Source organism: Elaeis guineensis, chromosome 9 (assembly GCF_000442705.2).
Source record: "Elaeis guineensis isolate ETL-2024a chromosome 9, EG11, whole genome shotgun sequence".
Classification (NCBI taxonomy): domain Eukaryota; kingdom Viridiplantae; phylum Streptophyta; class Magnoliopsida; order Arecales; family Arecaceae; genus Elaeis; species Elaeis guineensis.
Window position 1 is genome coordinate 96,449,841 of NC_026001.2, and position 18,414 is coordinate 96,468,254.

Sequence of the window (18,414 nt, forward strand, 5' to 3'; positions counted from 1 at the left end):
GGTAACGCAACACCGCCGAAATCGAAACCCGGCACACGGATTCGCGCATCGAGACGAATCCCTCCACCGTCGTTCTTCTTCCTTCCTTCACCCCTTCTTCCCAAATTCCCCACAAATTCTCCGCTCCGAAATCCGCCGCGCTCGAATCGACTCCCCGAGCGATGCACGCCACCCTCCTCGGCGGCGCCGCCTTCCCTTTGTCGGAACCGTAACCCCAACCCAGACTCTAAACCCCTAAACCCCCTGTTATCTCTCGCCGCCGCCAATATGATGTCCGACGAGCCCTTCGCCCGCCACCGCGCCTTCATCTCCTCCTCTGCCAGCGCCCCTACCTTCCCCACCTTCAACTCCCCCGCCGCCACAGCTGCCGTCAACAGCGGGAGCCCCAGCCCCAGCCCCACCCCCCTCCGCCCCTCCCCCTCCCCATCTCCCGCCTCCTCCTCCTCATCCGCCGGCTCCAAGAGTCGCCTCCACTCCCGTCCCTCCTTCGCCCACAACGCCCGCGTTGCCCTCGCCCTGGCCCCCGCCGCCGCCTTTCTCCTCGACCTCGGTGGCGCCCCCGTCCTCTGCGTCCTCGCCGCCGGCCTTCTCCTCGCCTACCTCCTGGACTCCCTCCGTCTCAAGTCCGCCGCCTTCTTCGCCGTCTGGTTCTCCCTCGTCGCTGCCCAGCTCGCCTTCTTCTTCTCGGCCTCCCTCCACTCCGCCATCTCCTCCCTCCCCCTCACCGCCCTCGCGCTCTTCCTCTGCGCCGAGACCACCTTCCTTATCGGCGTCTGGGCCTCCCTCCAGTTCCGCTGGATCCAGATCGAGAACCCCTCCATCGTCGTCGCCCTCGAGCGCCTCCTCTTCGCGTGCATCCCCGTCGCCGTGCCCGCTCTCTTCACGTGGGCCGTCGTCTCCGCCCTCGGCATGGCCGACGCCGCATACTACTTCATGGCCTTCTCCTGCGTCTTCTACTGGCTCTTCTCCCTCCCCCGCCCCTCCTCCTTCCGCTCCGGCAAGCAAGACTCCGACGCCGCCGGGGATTCCCAGGTCCTCGGCCCCCTAGAAAGCTGCCTCCACACCCTCTACCTCCTCTTCGTCCCCGTCCTTTTCCGCATTGGCTCCCACCACTCCACCATCTTCTCCTCTTTTTCATCCGTCTGTGATCTCTTGCTCCTCTTCTTCATCCCCTTCTTGTTCCAGCTATACGCGTCCACGAGGGGGGCGCTGTGGTGGGTCACGAGGGACGCGCACCAGATGCACCGGATGCGGATTGTCAATGGGGCGGTGGCGATGGTGGTGGTGGTGATCTGCCTCGAGGTCAGGGTCGTCTTCAATTCCTTCGGGAGGTACTTGCATGCCCCACCACCACTGAACTATCTTCTTGTGACGATGGCGATGCTCGGAGGAGCTTCTGCTGTGGGCGCTTATGCTGTTGGTATGGTCGGGGATGCTTTCAGTTCAGCGGCCTTCACAGCTGTGTCCATTCTGGTTAGCGGAGCTGGTGCTATAGTTATCGGGTTCCCGATATTGGTATGCTTTGGATTTGCTTGATATCTTTTATCTTTAATGTTTCCTTTTCTTTATAATAATCTGATTTTGAAAATTAGTCCAAACTCCGAACTAGTTTTTGAAGAATCGGAGAAAAAAAAGCAATACAACATAATTGCTAGAACCAAAGGAGACAAGTAGGGCTTTTGTGATGTTCCTTTCAAGAAAACATGAAGCTCACCCCTCAAAATGGTAAACAATAAAAAGGTGTGGCTTTCATGATGTTTTCAATACATAATGCATCTTACTCCTCAAATAGTAAACCAGCAGCCGCCAACATGCCACCCACAATCTCTTAGGCTAAGACAAGTAGGAGACTTTGCTATATGAAATAGACTTCTTATATATTACCGAAGTGTTTATGCATCTTTTGGACCATCCACAGGTACAACAATATAGATTTGGTGTTGTACAGGCTTTTTCCCCCCTCTGAACATGTTTCAAATGCCAATGTCCCACTTTGAGTGGCATGGTGCCTGGATATAAGGATGGTGATGGAGAGAGTGCTACACGGCCAAGAGATGAGTGGAAGCCCAAGGGCAAACCACCAGTGGCATAAATTTTAGGTGGTGTGCTGGATAATGAATAAAAAGGCCACCTAGAGAGAGAGGTCATCATAACTTGCTGGATAGGTAGAGCATTTAGAGGGGCAAAGAGGGAGACAGCTATGTCTCAAACCTTCCATGCCATCTCATTTTAGTGCTTGGCATTTCCCATGCCTTTCTTTATTATTGATCCAATTTGGAAATTCCAATGTCAGTTATGGAGTGGACATGAATGAATTATTATTATTATTATTGATACAATAGGGTTCTTTACAAAGAGAATTTGGAGCAAGTGAAGGTTAACTAGGTTTGGCGGAATGAAGCTTATTTGCCTTCAAAAAGATGACATGATTGAGTGTTTATGAATAGTGATATAAAGAATGTGATATGCTATAACAGATATCATACATGCTTAAACCTATGAGCTACACAGTTTATGCAATGTAAAAATATAATGATATATATATATATATATATATATATATATATATATATATATAATTAATAAAAATGATTTTTAAAGTAGCAATTGAAATTCAGATTATCTGAAGAAAGTAAATGATCCTTGTAATAGTATAATATATCATAGAGGTCAAATTCTTTGAAAATAATATAGTTACATGCAGAATTAAACTAAGCTAGCATTGCTTAAAGCATATGCTTTACATGGGATGTGTAATAATTATTATTAAATAACTAAGAATGAAATAATGATATCAAATGAAAGAAGAATGTTTAATTTTTTCTTTAAATGGTTGTCACATCATCAATGTTTTGAATTAATGTTATGCTCATCCAAAAGCAAAAAAATCTTGCAAACTAACAAATTTAATAGGGTAGGTAATTTATAAAAGAAACATATCAGTTTATTAAATAAAGTTGGTGTAGTGTCTTTGAAATAAATGATTATATCATGGATACTCCAATGCATGGTTTACTAATGTGTCGTGTCTTATACAATTGTCAATGCTCAAAATCAAACATGAATTTTAGTAGACCATTATTTTCTTCAGAAAGAGGTAATAGATCATCATTATTATTTTATTATTTTTGAGAGGTGATGTTTTAACTTTAAAAAATAGGAATTACTACTCAATCATCAGGTACATCACTATAAGAGCTGTTGTTAGTTGCTATGACATCGAATGGCGATTTCCATCAAAAAAGGTCATTGAATAACAAAAATAATGTTACAAATATGTGCATATAAAAAATTATTTTCTATTTGAATAGGAGTAGAATTCATATTGAAGGAATAGTTACAAATATTTTGAGGCATCCACTGTCAATTAGGCTGCTATGGAGGAGATTTTTGTAGATACACCTAGGATCTCCACTTGTTAGACCCAAAATTGAGGCCAAACAAGAGTAATATGAGTCATGAGGCCAGGTGGCACATAAACATTGAGGTTGTTATGCCCATGGTTCAACTTTAATACTCATAGTGATGATCTATAGAGAGTCATCTGCAGTATAAAAGGATAGAAACAAGTAAAATTATTTAGTCCATTAATAAATATAGCATGGGATTTCACATATTTAGTGTATTTTAGTTATCAAAACATAGTAATATGCTGTATTTTAATTATTTAATTATGATATTTTTTTTTAACAATTTTTAACATGGCACTGGAGTAAAAATAACATCCAGATATCATTCTACCATATTTAACTCTTGCCAATCCTTATCACATAATCCTCCCACCGCCTGACATTGTTATCTCCTATTTTGACAGTGTACCACAACATGCTAACCAAGCATGATAACCAAATTTATGATGATGCATGAAATTTCTTATTAAACAGGCTACGACAGCATTAAACTTTTTCACTGTCATCCTCTGGATCAATGTTTTTGGAACTTGGTTTGCTATAAGATGTTAAAGACCCTTCTCCCAAAATGTTAAGAAATCCCTTACAATGACAGAATGAATCCAACATGGGCATGCACCTAACGTATGAAAAGGTAGGCGACAAAGTAACCAAGCTGCATTTTTTAATCTTTGTAGCAAAGCAGTTAAAATAACAAGAAAACAAAGGAATCAAATGTCTGGCTATAAAACACAACATGAGAGAGGACAAGGCCTGGAGATCAGAGTTTCATTACCTATCAGTGGACAGGACAACTTCAATTCTCATGATCATCTAAAGTTTCTAAACTATGCATAAGAGTTTTAACAATGATTGGGAACTATGTATGCACGAACACTGAAGCTTGACATTGTTCATTAAAGCTTTCCCAGTTCTAATATATTTAATGACCAACAAGGGTTCAGTTTTGCATGTCATGGGTAATTGCAGATTAGACGAAGCCCAGTTGGATAATTCTATCTGTTTGCAGAACTTAACACAGTCTGTTTTGGGGATGTTCTTTTTGCTTGATGGATGGGATTGGACTTTTCATTGTGGGTAGGGAATTAGAATCCTAGATTGAGAGGGAGGCTAAGAGAACGTAGGTTCTGATAGAGCGAGTTGGACTATTTTCCTTGGAAGTAAAAATGGTTTTGAAAGGCTATAGATTGTTAGGATTGAATCAACAAGGTCCAAAGGTTGCAATTAGCTCTGGACAGAAAGTGTTTGTACTTTTATATGTGGTACAGATTTTATGGCAAACTTTGGAAAGCAGCGGTCAAGAATAGGAAGAATGTACTGCACTTGGAAGGAGATTGGTATGGTTATTGCAACTTAGAAGAGTTGATTTTTTTTTTTTTCGGGGGGGGGGGGTGTGTGGGGTGGTTTGTATCCTTTCTGTATGGTAGTTTTTGCTCTCATTAAAGATAACATTCTGTTCTTTGGATTTCTATAAAGTCAGGGGCCAACCTCTGTCCTTTAAAATGATATGCAAACTTATTATTATATGCAATGTCGTGTCAAAATACTGAGATTTTTTTATTACTGTTTGTGCAGTTCATCCCTCTCCCATTGATTTCCGGCTTCTATCTAGCTCGATTCTTTACTAAAAAAAGCTTGTCATCATACTTTGCATTTGTGACGTTGGCAAGCTTAATGGTTCTGTGGTTTTTTGTGCATAACTACTGGGGTCTCAATATCTGGATGGCTGGTATGCCTTTGAAATCCTTCTGCAAATTGATAGTTGCAAGTGTATTGATGACAATGGTTGTTCCTGGTCTGGCACTTCTTCCATCAAGACTGCATTTTTTGACTGAGCTTGGTCTTGTCAGTCATGCATTATTGTTGTGTTACATAGAGGATCGGTTCTTCAACTTTACCACGATGTATTATTATGGATTTGATGAAGAGGTAATGTATCCAAGTTACATGGTTTTGACCACAACATTTTTGGGCTTGGTTCTAGTGAGGAGGTTATCTCTGGATCATCGGATTGGACCAAAAGCCGTCTGGATCCTGACTTGTCTATATTCTTCAAAGCTAGCAATACTATTTATTACCTCAAAATCAGTTTTGTGGGTCTCAGCTGTTCTGCTTTTGGCTGTTTCCCCACCATTGCTTCTTTACAAGTATGTTATAAACCATCTTCTTTTTTCTGTCTTAATGTGTTCTGTTCACTGGATTTTTAGTAGTCTCTTTTAGTGTTGATTCTGCAGAAGTATTACTAGGTTACTTAGCTTATTACTTCGCTTCCATGTTTATTTTCTTGTCACTCAGTCATTGCATTCCTGTGAACTTATACTCAGATCTTGTTTTCCTGTTTGAGTTTCAGAGACAGGTCAAAAGGAGCTTCAAAAATGAAAGTTTGGCAAGGTTATGCTCATGCATGTGTAGTAGCTTTATCCGCTTGGTTGTGCAGGGAAACAATCTTTGAAGCTCTTCAGTGGTGGAATGGAAGGCCTCCATCAGATGGTTTGCTTTTGGGTTCCTGTATTCTGTTAACAGGGATTGCTTGCATACCAATTGTTGCTCTTCACTTTTCCCATGCTCAGGTACTTGCAATTCAGCTTCTTCGTTGTAGTATTAGGTGCTGAAGTATTATAAATTTAATATTTTTGCTGATAACATTTTGTTATAGTACTGACATGTGTAAACAATCTGAAGAAAACTATTTTTTTGCTTTCTGTGGTCTTAGTTATGCTGGATATAATCCCTGTAATGCATTTGTTTGTGACCTATCTTTCTTTACAGATTTAAACATCACCTAATTGATGGTGCTAATTTTGTTCTGTTGTCTTTTATACAAGCCATGTACATGAGGTCCCTGTTAGCATCCAAAGATCAACTTGTTTGATGTAGATTGTGATATTTTGGTATCTTTTAGAGGATGAGTTTTTGCTTACTTGAGAAGAAATTGATTGGTTATGACATGAGTATTTTCCCCCTGAAGTTCCTATCATTACCTTTCAAATGTGTTACTGATCTCAAAGTTAACATTTCTTTGGGTCTGATATTTAGGATGTTGACATTTGCCCATCTAGCACATGGAGTGGATTATCTATGGTTGGATGCTTTTCATGCAAGAAACCTTGTCTTTTAGGAATTGGAAGACTGATAACAGATCGTGCTGAACCAAACTGGTCAAGAACCAAGACGATTTGGGCGGTTGGGATGGTTCAGTCACTTAAATAATCCCCAAGCCACCCCTCCCCCCTACGACCCCTTCGAAAGGCTTCGAGCCTTCAGCTATTCTCCCTCCCTCTTTCTTACTTCGCCCGGCCATGTTTGGAGTTTCAAAGCTCTATTGGTACTCGACAAAGACTCCACCAACAACACCACTCTCTGTCCACCGAAGGCTCCATAGTACCCTCTCCGTCCATCATGGTCAAAACCTCTCTCTTCTCTCTCTCTCTCTCTCTCTCTCTCTCCATTGAAGCTCTAGATATGCCTCTCTCCCTTTCTCCCTCCCTCTCCTTCTCCCTCTCCCCACTACCTGTCCCTCTTTCTCCCTTCTTCTTATCTCCCAATTCTTGGTTCTTCTAGGGTTATGGTTTTCCCTCCCTCAACCCCCTCCCTTCCTCTCCCCCCCTCTTTCCTCCCTCTCCTTCCCCCTCTCCCCTCCCTCTCCCTTTTGTGGTATGCCCCAACACGGCACAATATTGACCTGTATCATATAGGACCAGATGCCGGCCGATGCAAACCCTAGTATCAAGGGGGCAGACCTTGATGGAGAGCATTGTTTAGATTTAAGTGCTTATGGTTAAAAGGTTTGATAACAGATTGGGCACAGCTAGTTGGAACATCTACTATGTTTTTCGAGGTAGTGCCTCCCGTTAAGTTGGTCATCTAAACAATGTGTTTACATTGTGGATGTAAGAGGGAGTTGCAAATAAGCCAAAGAAGTATCAGTGGAGATTGTTAGTAAAGTAGGTAGGATGTGGTTATTGTCTGGTATTACCTTATCAAATGAGATAAGGTGTGTAGTATATAAATGATAATTGTCGCTTAGTTTACCTCCCTTGAAGATTGTTTATTACTGGATGCAGAACTAAAGACATCTTATTATAGGAAAAGACTAAGGTACAGAATTTCATGCTTGGGACAAGAGAAGAGAGGGCACAATCGTTCATTCCTGTAAGTATTTTCGATCTTATATGAACAAGTTGTGATGAGAAGAGAGCTGAATGTGATTTGTTTGATTTCCAAGAGGCAAGATACAATGAACAATGTCTTTTTTTAGGAAAAAAAGAAGGTAAAATCGTTGTTGTGGCTAAAATCCATCCTGTGCCGGAGGTGCTGGATCGGGGCGCGACGTCCGATAGGTCAACGGCGGCCGGACCTGCAAGACAAGCCAACTCCGGCGGAGATCCTCCGATGCTCGAGAAAAGCCCCCACAGCAGGAGAGAAAGAGCGAGCATTTATGGAAGAGAGAGAAGACGTATCTGGAGGATTCCCATTTATCTCTTTATATAGGTAAGGTGGGAGCCTTGGAGAGAGGGAAGGTCGTAAAGGATCTTTTTATCCATCATTATAATTTTGAACAGCATGCCTGGTCCTTTAAGTTGGAGAATATTGTCACCTCACAGCAAGTAGAGGCCATCCCCATTAATGTCATGAGTTGACAATGAGAAGTCTTGAGGGCGGCGTGGTCTTTTTCTGTTTAGGATTACTCCTATTTTTAAATGGGATGATGTGATCGGACTGCAGTGAGACCACGCGGGGTCATATCATGACAAATCGCTACCCCCAGTAGCATGAGGGCTTCGGATCAAGGTCGTTGGGTGCATCGATCGAACCGAACATCGGAAGAAAAGGGCCTCCAAATGACCTGCGTCTTCAGTATGGCCGAAGTATCACCCCCCAACATATGCTCCCCTCCTCCCTGGCCTGAGCTAGTGTCAGGTCCAGGGAGTATGAGCCAAGACGTGGCTCCCGAAGACACGAGTTAGTCCTTATTACCTTTGGATTGGAAAGTTGATGTGACTCCCTTGGTCTGTGGTTTGTTGCTCGTTGAGTTTGATGATTTGGCATGACTTTTCTTGGCACGTATCTCGATGTCTTTATAATGGCTTGATTCGATGGAAGTGTGTAGGAGCCTCCCATCAAATTTTCTAAATTGAATAGCCAAAATGGAGATCGGCTGGAGCCTAAGTTCGGACATATCTGAACTGGGTGCTGGAGTACTTGTGGTTGGCCTATTTAGAGGATATGGCGCTGAAGGTTTCGTTGTGCCATCTTTAGAGAGGTGCTTTAAATCATGTTACCATCACAGTTGTTTCCCATTCTTGGTTTGGAGGATATGCTTTTCAAGATTTCCTGAAAGCTTTCATTCCTTTCCTTTACTGGTCCTTTGAAGGCAGTTGATATGAACCTTTCTGGCATTAATGGACGAGAGATGTTGGTTATCGAGGTGTGACACCATGGTGCATGTCATAATTTCTCATTTAAAGGGCGCTGCTCGTTCCCCAATATTTGGAATTCGACAGCGATGTCGCCCCGTTCCCATCACGATGATGATGATGAGGATGATGTTCGTGCCGGTAATGACAATGTCCATAAGATGCACATGAGCTTGGGTAGCTTGGATGCAGAAGGGATCGGGTCTAGGAGAGATCACCACTGCGAGCAGGAGCCGAGGAGCTCGGATCTTGCCTGGGGCTGAGCTCCTTGGCTCCATCGATTCCAGGCACAAGTGCGGCGACTTCGGCGGCCCAGGTTTCGGTAGGTGTGGGGTGGAGGAGACCTCGGCACTTCTTGCAGACAATTCAATGCAGGTAGAGGCCGGAGATGCGGAGAGTGCCTGGAGGCACCAACGGGCAACTATGGTGCTGTCGGAGTTGTGCGGGCGTGCGGTGAATTTCGGGCCCGCGATGGCTAGCTTTGGGATTGCTCGATGCGCAACGCATACGTGGAGGGCGACGATGGCAGCACTTAAGGCCCAATCTAGGGAGAGCTTTGGCCCCTCGATGGGTGACTTTGGCACCACCCGCAGGTGGCTCCGGCCTCATCGAAGGTGAGATCTTGCAGGAGAGATCGGAATAGCCAGATCTGGGAAAGATCGATGCCACGAGGGGGAAGATGTGAGTAGGGAGAGCTCAAGATGGATGGATCAGTGAGGAGATTGGGTCGGTACTCTTTTATGGTCCCGATCGGGGCGTGTTCTCTTAGAGGTCTATCCCGATGCGCTATCACCCATGCGTCTATGGGTTCTTGACTGAGATCCTAGACCATTGGACAACCGCCTTCACCATCATTCTCACCTTCCCCTTTGTTTGTTGTGGCCGCGGCGGTGGTGGAGTAGTCGGGAAGATGATAAAGTTTCCCATGGGAAACTTTGGGGCTGCTCGTTGGCAGCCCCGGTGCCAGCAGGGACACACTGGTGGAGATTTTGGAATCTTTACTGGTAACATCAGTGGCATCAATTGCAAGGATGCGCGGGCAGCTCCGGAGCCTCCCGCAGTAAACTTTGACGCCGTCGGAGATTGGACTCACCTCGCAGAACCTGCATCAGTCGGATATGCCTTAGCTTCGATGAAAGCGCACATGGATGTGCCCAAGGGCCTCGGGCATGTGGGAGATGGCCTTGATGCCGGCCGCGCATGTAGAGAGATTCTCCACTCCTTTCTCTTCCGATTAGTCGCAGTTGGAAAGTTCTTGGAACGGGGATTTGGGCACTTTCTTTCTTCCTCCCCAAGCTGGGACCCACTTGCTGGCAGTCTTTGCATTGTCCGTAGACAACTTCAGCATGGCCAAGAATCCCATGTAGAGGCTTCCTTTCTTTTATCCTTCGTTCTCCCGCCACCTTTCCTCTTTCTATCACTCTCTTCTTTTTTTTTGTTGTACCGCTTATAAGGGAATGGGATGAGACAGGAAAAGAGTTATTGCATGCGCCAGGTTTAAATGACCCAAGGGCAAATCTCGAAGCCTATTCATAGTGGATGGCCCACTGTTGGGGATTGATGAGATAAGAGGGGAGCACAATATTCAATGTATCGATGACCTTCTGGTGCATGCGGTATGGAGGCAATGAAAAAATGTTGAGATACTTCGTGCTAAGAGCGGACCCCATAGTATTGAGCTCATGGCTTCGATGCCATCTCGTTTGTTTGTTACTATGGTTTTCACATTTCCTTGTGGTCTGATCCTAGACATGCTTGAGTTTTGCACCGGGGGATCTGTAGATTTTTATAGATTAGTTCTTCTTCACCTTGGGGCTTCACCTCGGACCTGTCGAAACAACTTTAGATTTTGTCGAGGGTTTTTCTACATTACACCTTGGATCTTGTCAAGGTGACCTTGGATTTCATCGAGAATTTTTACGGGTGCACTTCGGATCTTGTCGGGGTGACCTCGAACCTCGTCGAGGGTTTTTACTAGTGCACTTCGGATCTTGTCGGGGTGACCTCGGATCTCATCGAGGATTTTTGCTGGTGCACCTTAGATCTTGTCTGGATGACCTCAGATCTCGTTGAGGATTTTTGTTGGTGCACCTCAGATCTTGTCGAGGTGACCTCAGACCTCGTCGAGAATTTTTGCTTCAATGAGGTCTTCTGCTCCTACTGAAAAGTGGGTCTTCACATCCCAAACGACTAAGGTCTTCAGTGGCGTTGACTCGTTGAATAACAAGTTCGGCCTTCGGGGGATCCGCATAGGTTGCCTCATGCTGTTTAGTCGTCGAGGTCTTCATCCGCTAATCTACATACAGAGGACAAGAGAACTTGCTGGACTAGCTCTGGCTAGGCCTTCCGATTTTTACATTAAGTGAGCTTTGATGAAAAGAAAAGACAGGTGATTAGATTTGTGTTATCCTGGTTTACCTTTGGTTTGCTTGCTTCATCCTAGCCTCTAGAGCCTAGTTTTGGGTTGTTGTCCTCATTCCGGTTTCGAGTTTAAGCTTTTGCTTCAGTTTAGGCTTGTTTTTTTTAGATCGGTTTGATTCTGGACTTCGAATCGGTCTGGATCTGACTTCGGATAGTCCTAGATCTGACTTCTGATTGGCTTGGATCCGATTTTGGATTGGATTGGTCTAATTTTGGGCTTCGGATCGGTTTGGATCTAGCTTCAGGTCGGCTTGGATCTGCCTTTGGATTGGCCTAATTCTGAGCTTTGGATCAGCCTTAATTTTGACTTCGGCTCCGGTCTTGATTTTGACTTTGGCTCCGGCTTGATTTTGACTTCGGCTTCAGCTTGATTTTAATTTTATCCTCAGCCTTGATTTGGGTGCTATAGGCTTGCAGTTTTTTTCAGAAGGAAAAAAAATAAAATAAAAAATAAGGGCTTAAGAATCCTTTACCAAAAAATTTTATGCAAGTCTTTTGAAGGTTGCTTCTTTTTCTGATCCAGATTGCATACTCTCCATTTATCGGACTCAATCAGGAGTGCCTGAGGGAACGTTAATTGATCCATTTGATTTGTGGCTGCGATCGATTCATTTGATTTGTGGATGCAACTAATTCACTTGATCTGCGGCCGCAGTTGAGTTTGTCACCGGTCATGAATTCATGGATCGTTTACGTGACGTCCTTTGGAAAGCTTCCCTATCCTGATAAGAAAGAGGGAAGAGCATTTATGTTAAACGAATAGCAAAACATATACAGGTCTTGTCGTGAAAAGGTAAGGACAAAAGAGACAGCATTGGGATCAGTTTAAAACCCTCTGCATATTTTTACTTTTCTTTTCCCATTAGTCTCTGACAGACCTTTTCTCCTTTTTTCTTTCTCTCTCTTCTTTTAATGCATACTTGAAAAGAGAAGCCATGGGAAGAGAAAGAGGATCCTTAGAGTGGGAGGAGGCTTCTTTTGAAGACTGAATGTTCGGCCAATTTTATCTTTGAAGATTTGATGCTGTTGAGGTAGTGCGATAGAGCTCCTTTGATAAAACGGTCACTCATGAATAAGTTATGTTCTCTCGACTTAAATTATTTATCCTCTGTTCTTAAGCCTAACCAGGATAGCTTGGAAAGGGGGGGCCTCTCGTTTAATAAGGCAGAGCTTGATAGTCGCACGGCGTGGACCACCCCCATCTCTTCCGAAAGCTGGCAGAGGGGGTTGTGAGGCTGCCTCCGATGGCTGACATAGAGCATGATTTCTGACCAGAGCGTTTGCCGGCTGGCGTGTATTGGCGTTAAGACTCCTTAAAAACATTCTTCTTGGCGATATTGTAATAGGTTGTGCGCTCTTCCCCAAGAATGGGCAGAGCTCTTCGTCTAGCGTCAATCTGTTGCGGCTAAAATCCATCTTGGACCGGAGGTGCTGGAGTGCGACGACGTCCGATGGGTCAACGGCAGTCTGACCTGCAAGAAAAGCTTTATCGGAGTTGGCTCTGGCGGGTACCCTCCGATGCTCAAGTCAAATTTTCCGCAGCAAGAGGAAAAAAGCAAGCATTTATGGGAGAGAGAGAAGACGTACCTGGAGGGTCCTCGTTTACCTCTTTATATATGTGAGGTGGGAGCTTTGGAGAGAGTGAAGGTCGTAAAGGATCTTTTTACCCCTCATCATAATCCTGAGCAGCACGTCTGGTCATTTAAGTTGGAGAATGTTGTCACCTCACAGCAAGTGGAGGCCATCCCCATTAATATCATGAGTTGACAATGAAAGGCCTTGAGGGCGGCGTGGTCTTCCCCTGTCCAGAACCACTCCTATTTTTAAATGGGATGATGTGACCGGATTGTAGCGACACCCACGAGGGGTCATATCATGACAAACCGCTACTCCCAATAGTCTGACTTGATAGTTGTTTGAGGGCTTCGGACCGAGGTCGTCGGGTGCGCCGATCGAACCAAACATCGAGAGGAAAGGACCACCAAATGACCTGTGTCTTCGGTATGGCCGAAGTATCACTCCCCAACAATCATAGAGACAGAGATGAACATGACTAAAAAGAATATAAAGAACAACATATCTCGGAAAAAGAGGGTGAAATCTTAGAGATAGAGATGAACATAGTGAAACAATAATACAAAAGTACAACATAAAAGTAAGGAAAAATGGGGAAAAGCAAAGGAGAGAGGATAGATATGGGAGCTTGTTTTCCTAAAGGACTTTCATGATTCATTTGCTTTGGTTTACATGAGTTTAAACTATCTAGATAAGTTTGAGCACCCGCCAACTAGCTTTCCAAGTTTCAGAATAAACATCTCATTTGCCTGAAGTCGCTTGGACAGCATCTGAGTATCAATTCTGAGGATTGACTTCAGGTAGCGAGCTGTTTATTCTCATAGTCTCGTGCCTTGATCTATTCATCCAACCGCAGATGATAGAAAGAACTTACTGGTTTTGTATTTTATCTATAAGAATCGCCAAAATGTAGGACTCTGTAATGCATATTACATAAATAGGTGCCTATTTATTTTCATGCACTTCATACTAACAGGTTTAGGATTGTCTTCATCAAATCTATTACCAATTAAGCATTTTTAATTTATAATAGTCAAAATCTAAATATTGAGGTTCTATATTTAACATTGCTACTGGATTTGTGCCTCTGAACATTTTTGATTTGTTAGAATTATGGATGTGAATTGTCAAACCTTGTATTCTTTTGCTCAACCACAAAATGTTTTCTTGGCTTGTAACTCCCATAGCATCAAAATTTTTCACTTTTGTTGGAACTTGGAACAATTTTATGCATTGTCCGGATCTTGGATGTTGTCTATTGCCATAGGAAGGATTATCCCCTTGTAAGGCTATTCTCCATTGACATCAACTTTTCCCCTTTTCTGTCAAGCTGATTGAAGAAGCTTATTTTGTCTATCATTTCAATCCTGACCTTGACAAAATGGATGCAAGGTCTGTCGAATGTCTACCCTAAGGATATTGCAATATTGAAAAATTGTATGCGTACAGTCCATTAACTGGAGGTGCATTGTTATATTAATTCTATCAATTAGTTGTAACTGCATCTTATCTAGGTCACAGATCCTCTTCCAAACTGAATACTAAATTCAGTTAAACCCTTTTATGACAACTTGAGACTGGAGAGAGGTTTAAAACTGGAAGTCCCTGAGCTGAACTATGTCAACTTAATGATGATCTCAACTTTAGTGTCCTCCAGTTGTGGGAATAAACCACATGGTGCAACAGCTGTATAAATTCTTGCACCCATGTTTAGATCTTTCATGGGCTAGGGAAAACTAGAGATGGTTAGATTACATCTTCAAGACTGGAACCAGGTAGTTCTTTGGATCTCCAAATCTGGTGCCATGAGCCACTGTGACACGGAAGCCACATGCTAAAGCTTCTTTTGTGCACACTTAATACTGAAGATAATATCTAATTGACTGACAACATGAAACGAGAGATACGGATATTGTCATAACGACAATCATTTTTCTGCCAATTCCTAATATTTTCTTATCCTTTTTAGGTGATCCTTTGACTTTTCTTTTAAGTTCCATTGTTCAATTAATATGAATCACTGCAGTCAAATATCAAAATCAAAATTTCAGCAAGCCCAAATTCTTCTTTATTCATTCCTGAACCCCTTGTAATTCTTAATCTAACATCTAGATTCTCGATTCTTAAGATAAATCCTAATCATCTATCACCTACATTCCATTGGAAAACCTCCTTCATAGCTTGCTTTTATTGAATACTCAGACCTGGTTTTGTTTTGTAGCATATCATATTTTTCCAGTCTTTTTGCAGAGCCCTGTTACCCTACTATATGCTTGTCCCCTACTTTGCCCTGCATTAAAATTACAACCTAGTTGGCTAGGAGAGAAAGTGTGGGAGGGCTGATCCTTTATTTGAAAAATTAAATGTATGCTTGATTACTTGGATTCTTCTCTTTCATCTCATTCTTCATTTTCATGAAGGTGGTTAGTTTGCATGTTCTTTCACTTTTATAATTAGATGTTTTCATTTTAATGAAATAACCTAACAAAAAGGTTAACTGTATGGTTTTATCTGACTTTGTACCCATGCAATGACCATAATAACACTAAATCGCCATGGCTGAACTATGGATACCACTGTCCTCTGTTAGCATCTGTAAATCACTGAAAAAAGCGATTAGATGTGGAGTTGCCTGATGAATTGTGTGTGTATATTCCATATTCAAATTTATAATTTTTCTTTAATGTATACTGAAGCAACAGAATGCACTATAAAAACAGAATAGTGATTATTTACCTAGTTCAAGTACAGTCTGAAATTTTTGGTGGAAGGGCTGAGTCCTTTGTTGAAGTGCCAGATTTTACAAGTGTTTCCTTCTCTTTGTATGTATGATTTTACAAAAGTGTATGATTTTACAAAAGTCTCATTGGACCTAGTTATGTTATCCTTTCTCACCCCATTTTTGTTTTAGATCGTACGATTCTACTAGCACATATGCCAGTTGGAAATTGATTGATTGGATTCATTCATGGTAGTTTCTTACGTGCAGTCTGCGAAAAGGTTCCTTGTGCTCGTGGTAGCCATGGGTCTGCTATTTATTCTTATGCAGCCTCCTATTCCTCTGTCATGGGCATTCCAGTCAGACTTGATCAAAGCAGCACACCAGTCTTCTGATGATATTTCAATATATGGCATTGTGACTTCTAAGCCTACATGGCCATCATGGTTGCTCATGGCAACAATCTTGCTTACATTATCAGCGGTCACCTCCATCATTCCTGTCAAGTATATTGTTGAGTTGAGGACATTTTACGCAGTTGGAGTTGGAGTGACATTAGGCATCTATATTTGTGCAGAATACTTCTTCCAGGCGGTAATTCTGTACCCCCTTCTTGTTGCAACCATTGTCTGTGCTTCTGTCTTTGTAGTCTTCACACACCTTCCATCTGCATCGAGTACAAGAGTTTTGCCATGGGTATTTGCTTTACTGGCAGCCCTCTTCCCAGTGGCATACTTATTGGAAGGACAGCTGAGAGACAAGAGCATTGAAGAAGGGGAAGAAGCAGACAGGTTCACAACCATGCTGGCAGTTGAAGGGGCAAGAATGTCGCTTTTAGGTCTCTATGCCATGATATTTATGCTGATTGCATTAGAGATCAAATTTGAGTTGGCATCATTGTTGCATGAGAAAGCCCTTGAAAGAGGTGTTTCGCCAAGTCAGTCTGGTTGGAACTCTGGCTTCCCACCAAAATTGAGGCTTATCCAACAACGCAGGGCATCAGCTGCACCGTCCTTCACAATCAAGAGGTTGGCGGCCGAGGCTGCTTGGATGCCTGCAGTGGGCAACGTCTCTACAGTTCTGTGCTTTGTCATCTGCCTGATACTTAATATGCATCTCACTGGTGGCTCAAATCGTGCAATATTTTTCCTTGCACCAATCCTTCTGCTTCTCAACCAGGACTCAGATATATTTGCAGGGTTTGGGGACAGGCAGCGGTATTTTCCAGTGACGGTGGCTATCTCTGGCTACTTGGTCTTGACTGCCTTGTACAGGATATGGGAGGAAGTCTGGCATGGAGATGATGGATGGGAATTTCAGATTGGCGGGCCTGGATGGTTTTTCTCCGTGAAGAATGCTGCCCTTCTTATTCTCACCTTACCAAACCACATTCTCTTCAATCGCTTTATGTGGGACTATGTGAAGCAGACAGACACAATGCTACTGCTGACAATGCCTCTTAATTTGCCATCAATCATAATAACAGATATAGTTACTGTGAGGGTTCTAGGACTATTGGGAGTTATTTATTCTCTTGCTCAGTACTTGATATCAAGGCGGATAAGAATTGCAGGAATGAAATATATATGAAGCGGGTTGGGTCTGGACAATGAGGTACCACCTTTTTTTTTTGGTTACAGCTTCCTTGCCTTTTTCATCATATTATGTATGGTTGAGTCGCCGAGGTTGTTTCCATCTGTTGGGTTACATGTTTGAACCACAGTTTCTTATCTTGGAGCCTGGAACAATTTTAGTTTCTATTTTTGAGGAGCGAAATATCTTGGGGAATGTGCCCTGATGAACAAGTATATGATGGTTGTGAAGGTGGACTACCCTACCTGCTTTGCTGGGTCCTGATGGTTGTGAAGGTGTGCTGTAAACTTAAGAGCCATACACTCAGCCAAGATCTGTTTCTCATCTTCACTTTGATATGCCTTAGAAAGGGGTGTTTGATGCTTTTGCTTGTGTAACAGCCCAAGCTGAAGTGGCTTAATAATTTTCTATGTGGCATTCTTTTTGTTGAAGTTAATCATATATGGCAGACATTAGAATAGATACTATAATGTCTCATAGATTTCTGCTTTCTTGTACTTTATGAATCATTACTTATTATAGTCCTATGTACTCCATAGTATTTTTGTGGAAAAATATAATTTTATTTTATTCTCTCATATGAGTCAATATTTAAATACAATGAGCAACAAAAAATGATAAGGATGACTATATAAAAGTGGTAAATGTGACTGTACAAAAATAGTAAACAATTATAAAATATATACAATAAGATGAGAGAAATCAGAGGAGAATATTTAAATATAGTACTGCTGGTTGTGATAAATTTTTTTAATAAATTTTATTGTTTATCGAGATGATTTTTGATTGTCGAGAGCTTGGTTTGATTCAATCCTTGGCTTGATTTTATGAGATCAATATAATTTTGATTTATTTTGTCAGATTTGCTTGAGATTTGCAGGATTTTAATACTCTCCTTTAAGTTGGTGCATAGATGTCTTCCATTTTCAGCGTGCTAGTAATTTTCTGAAATCTTATCGTAGATAGTCCTTTAGTTAAAACATTGATTAGCTAACTATCTGCTGGTACATAAGGAGGACTAATCAACCACTTTTCAACTTCTCTTTTATGAAATATTTGTCTATTTCAATGTGCTTAGTTTTATTATATTGAATAAGATTATATGCAATGGTGGTAGTAGATTTGTTGTCGCAATATAATCACAGTTTTTTTCTCTCTTAATTCTGAGGTCATCCAGAATTATCTTTAGCCACAAAAATTCACAAATTTCATAAGCAATAGCTTTATATTCAGCTTCAACACTGGACTTTGCAACTATATTCTGTATTTTACTTCATGT

At 42.4% G+C, this 18,414-nt stretch overlaps 1 protein-coding gene across 1 annotated transcript; it reads left to right on the top strand.

Moving 5' to 3' along the window:
• LOC105051135 (uncharacterized) lies at positions 1–17,595 on the top strand. The gene is made up of 4 exons (XM_073243139.1): positions 1–1,515; positions 4,986–5,557; positions 5,761–5,980; positions 15,813–17,595. The coding sequence occupies exons 1-4, from the start codon at positions 268–270 to the stop codon at positions 17,130–17,132; spliced, it is 3,360 nt and encodes a 1,119-aa protein (XP_073099240.1). The 5' UTR covers positions 1–267; the 3' UTR covers positions 17,133–17,595.
• Positions 17,596–18,414: the final 819 nt, after the last annotated feature.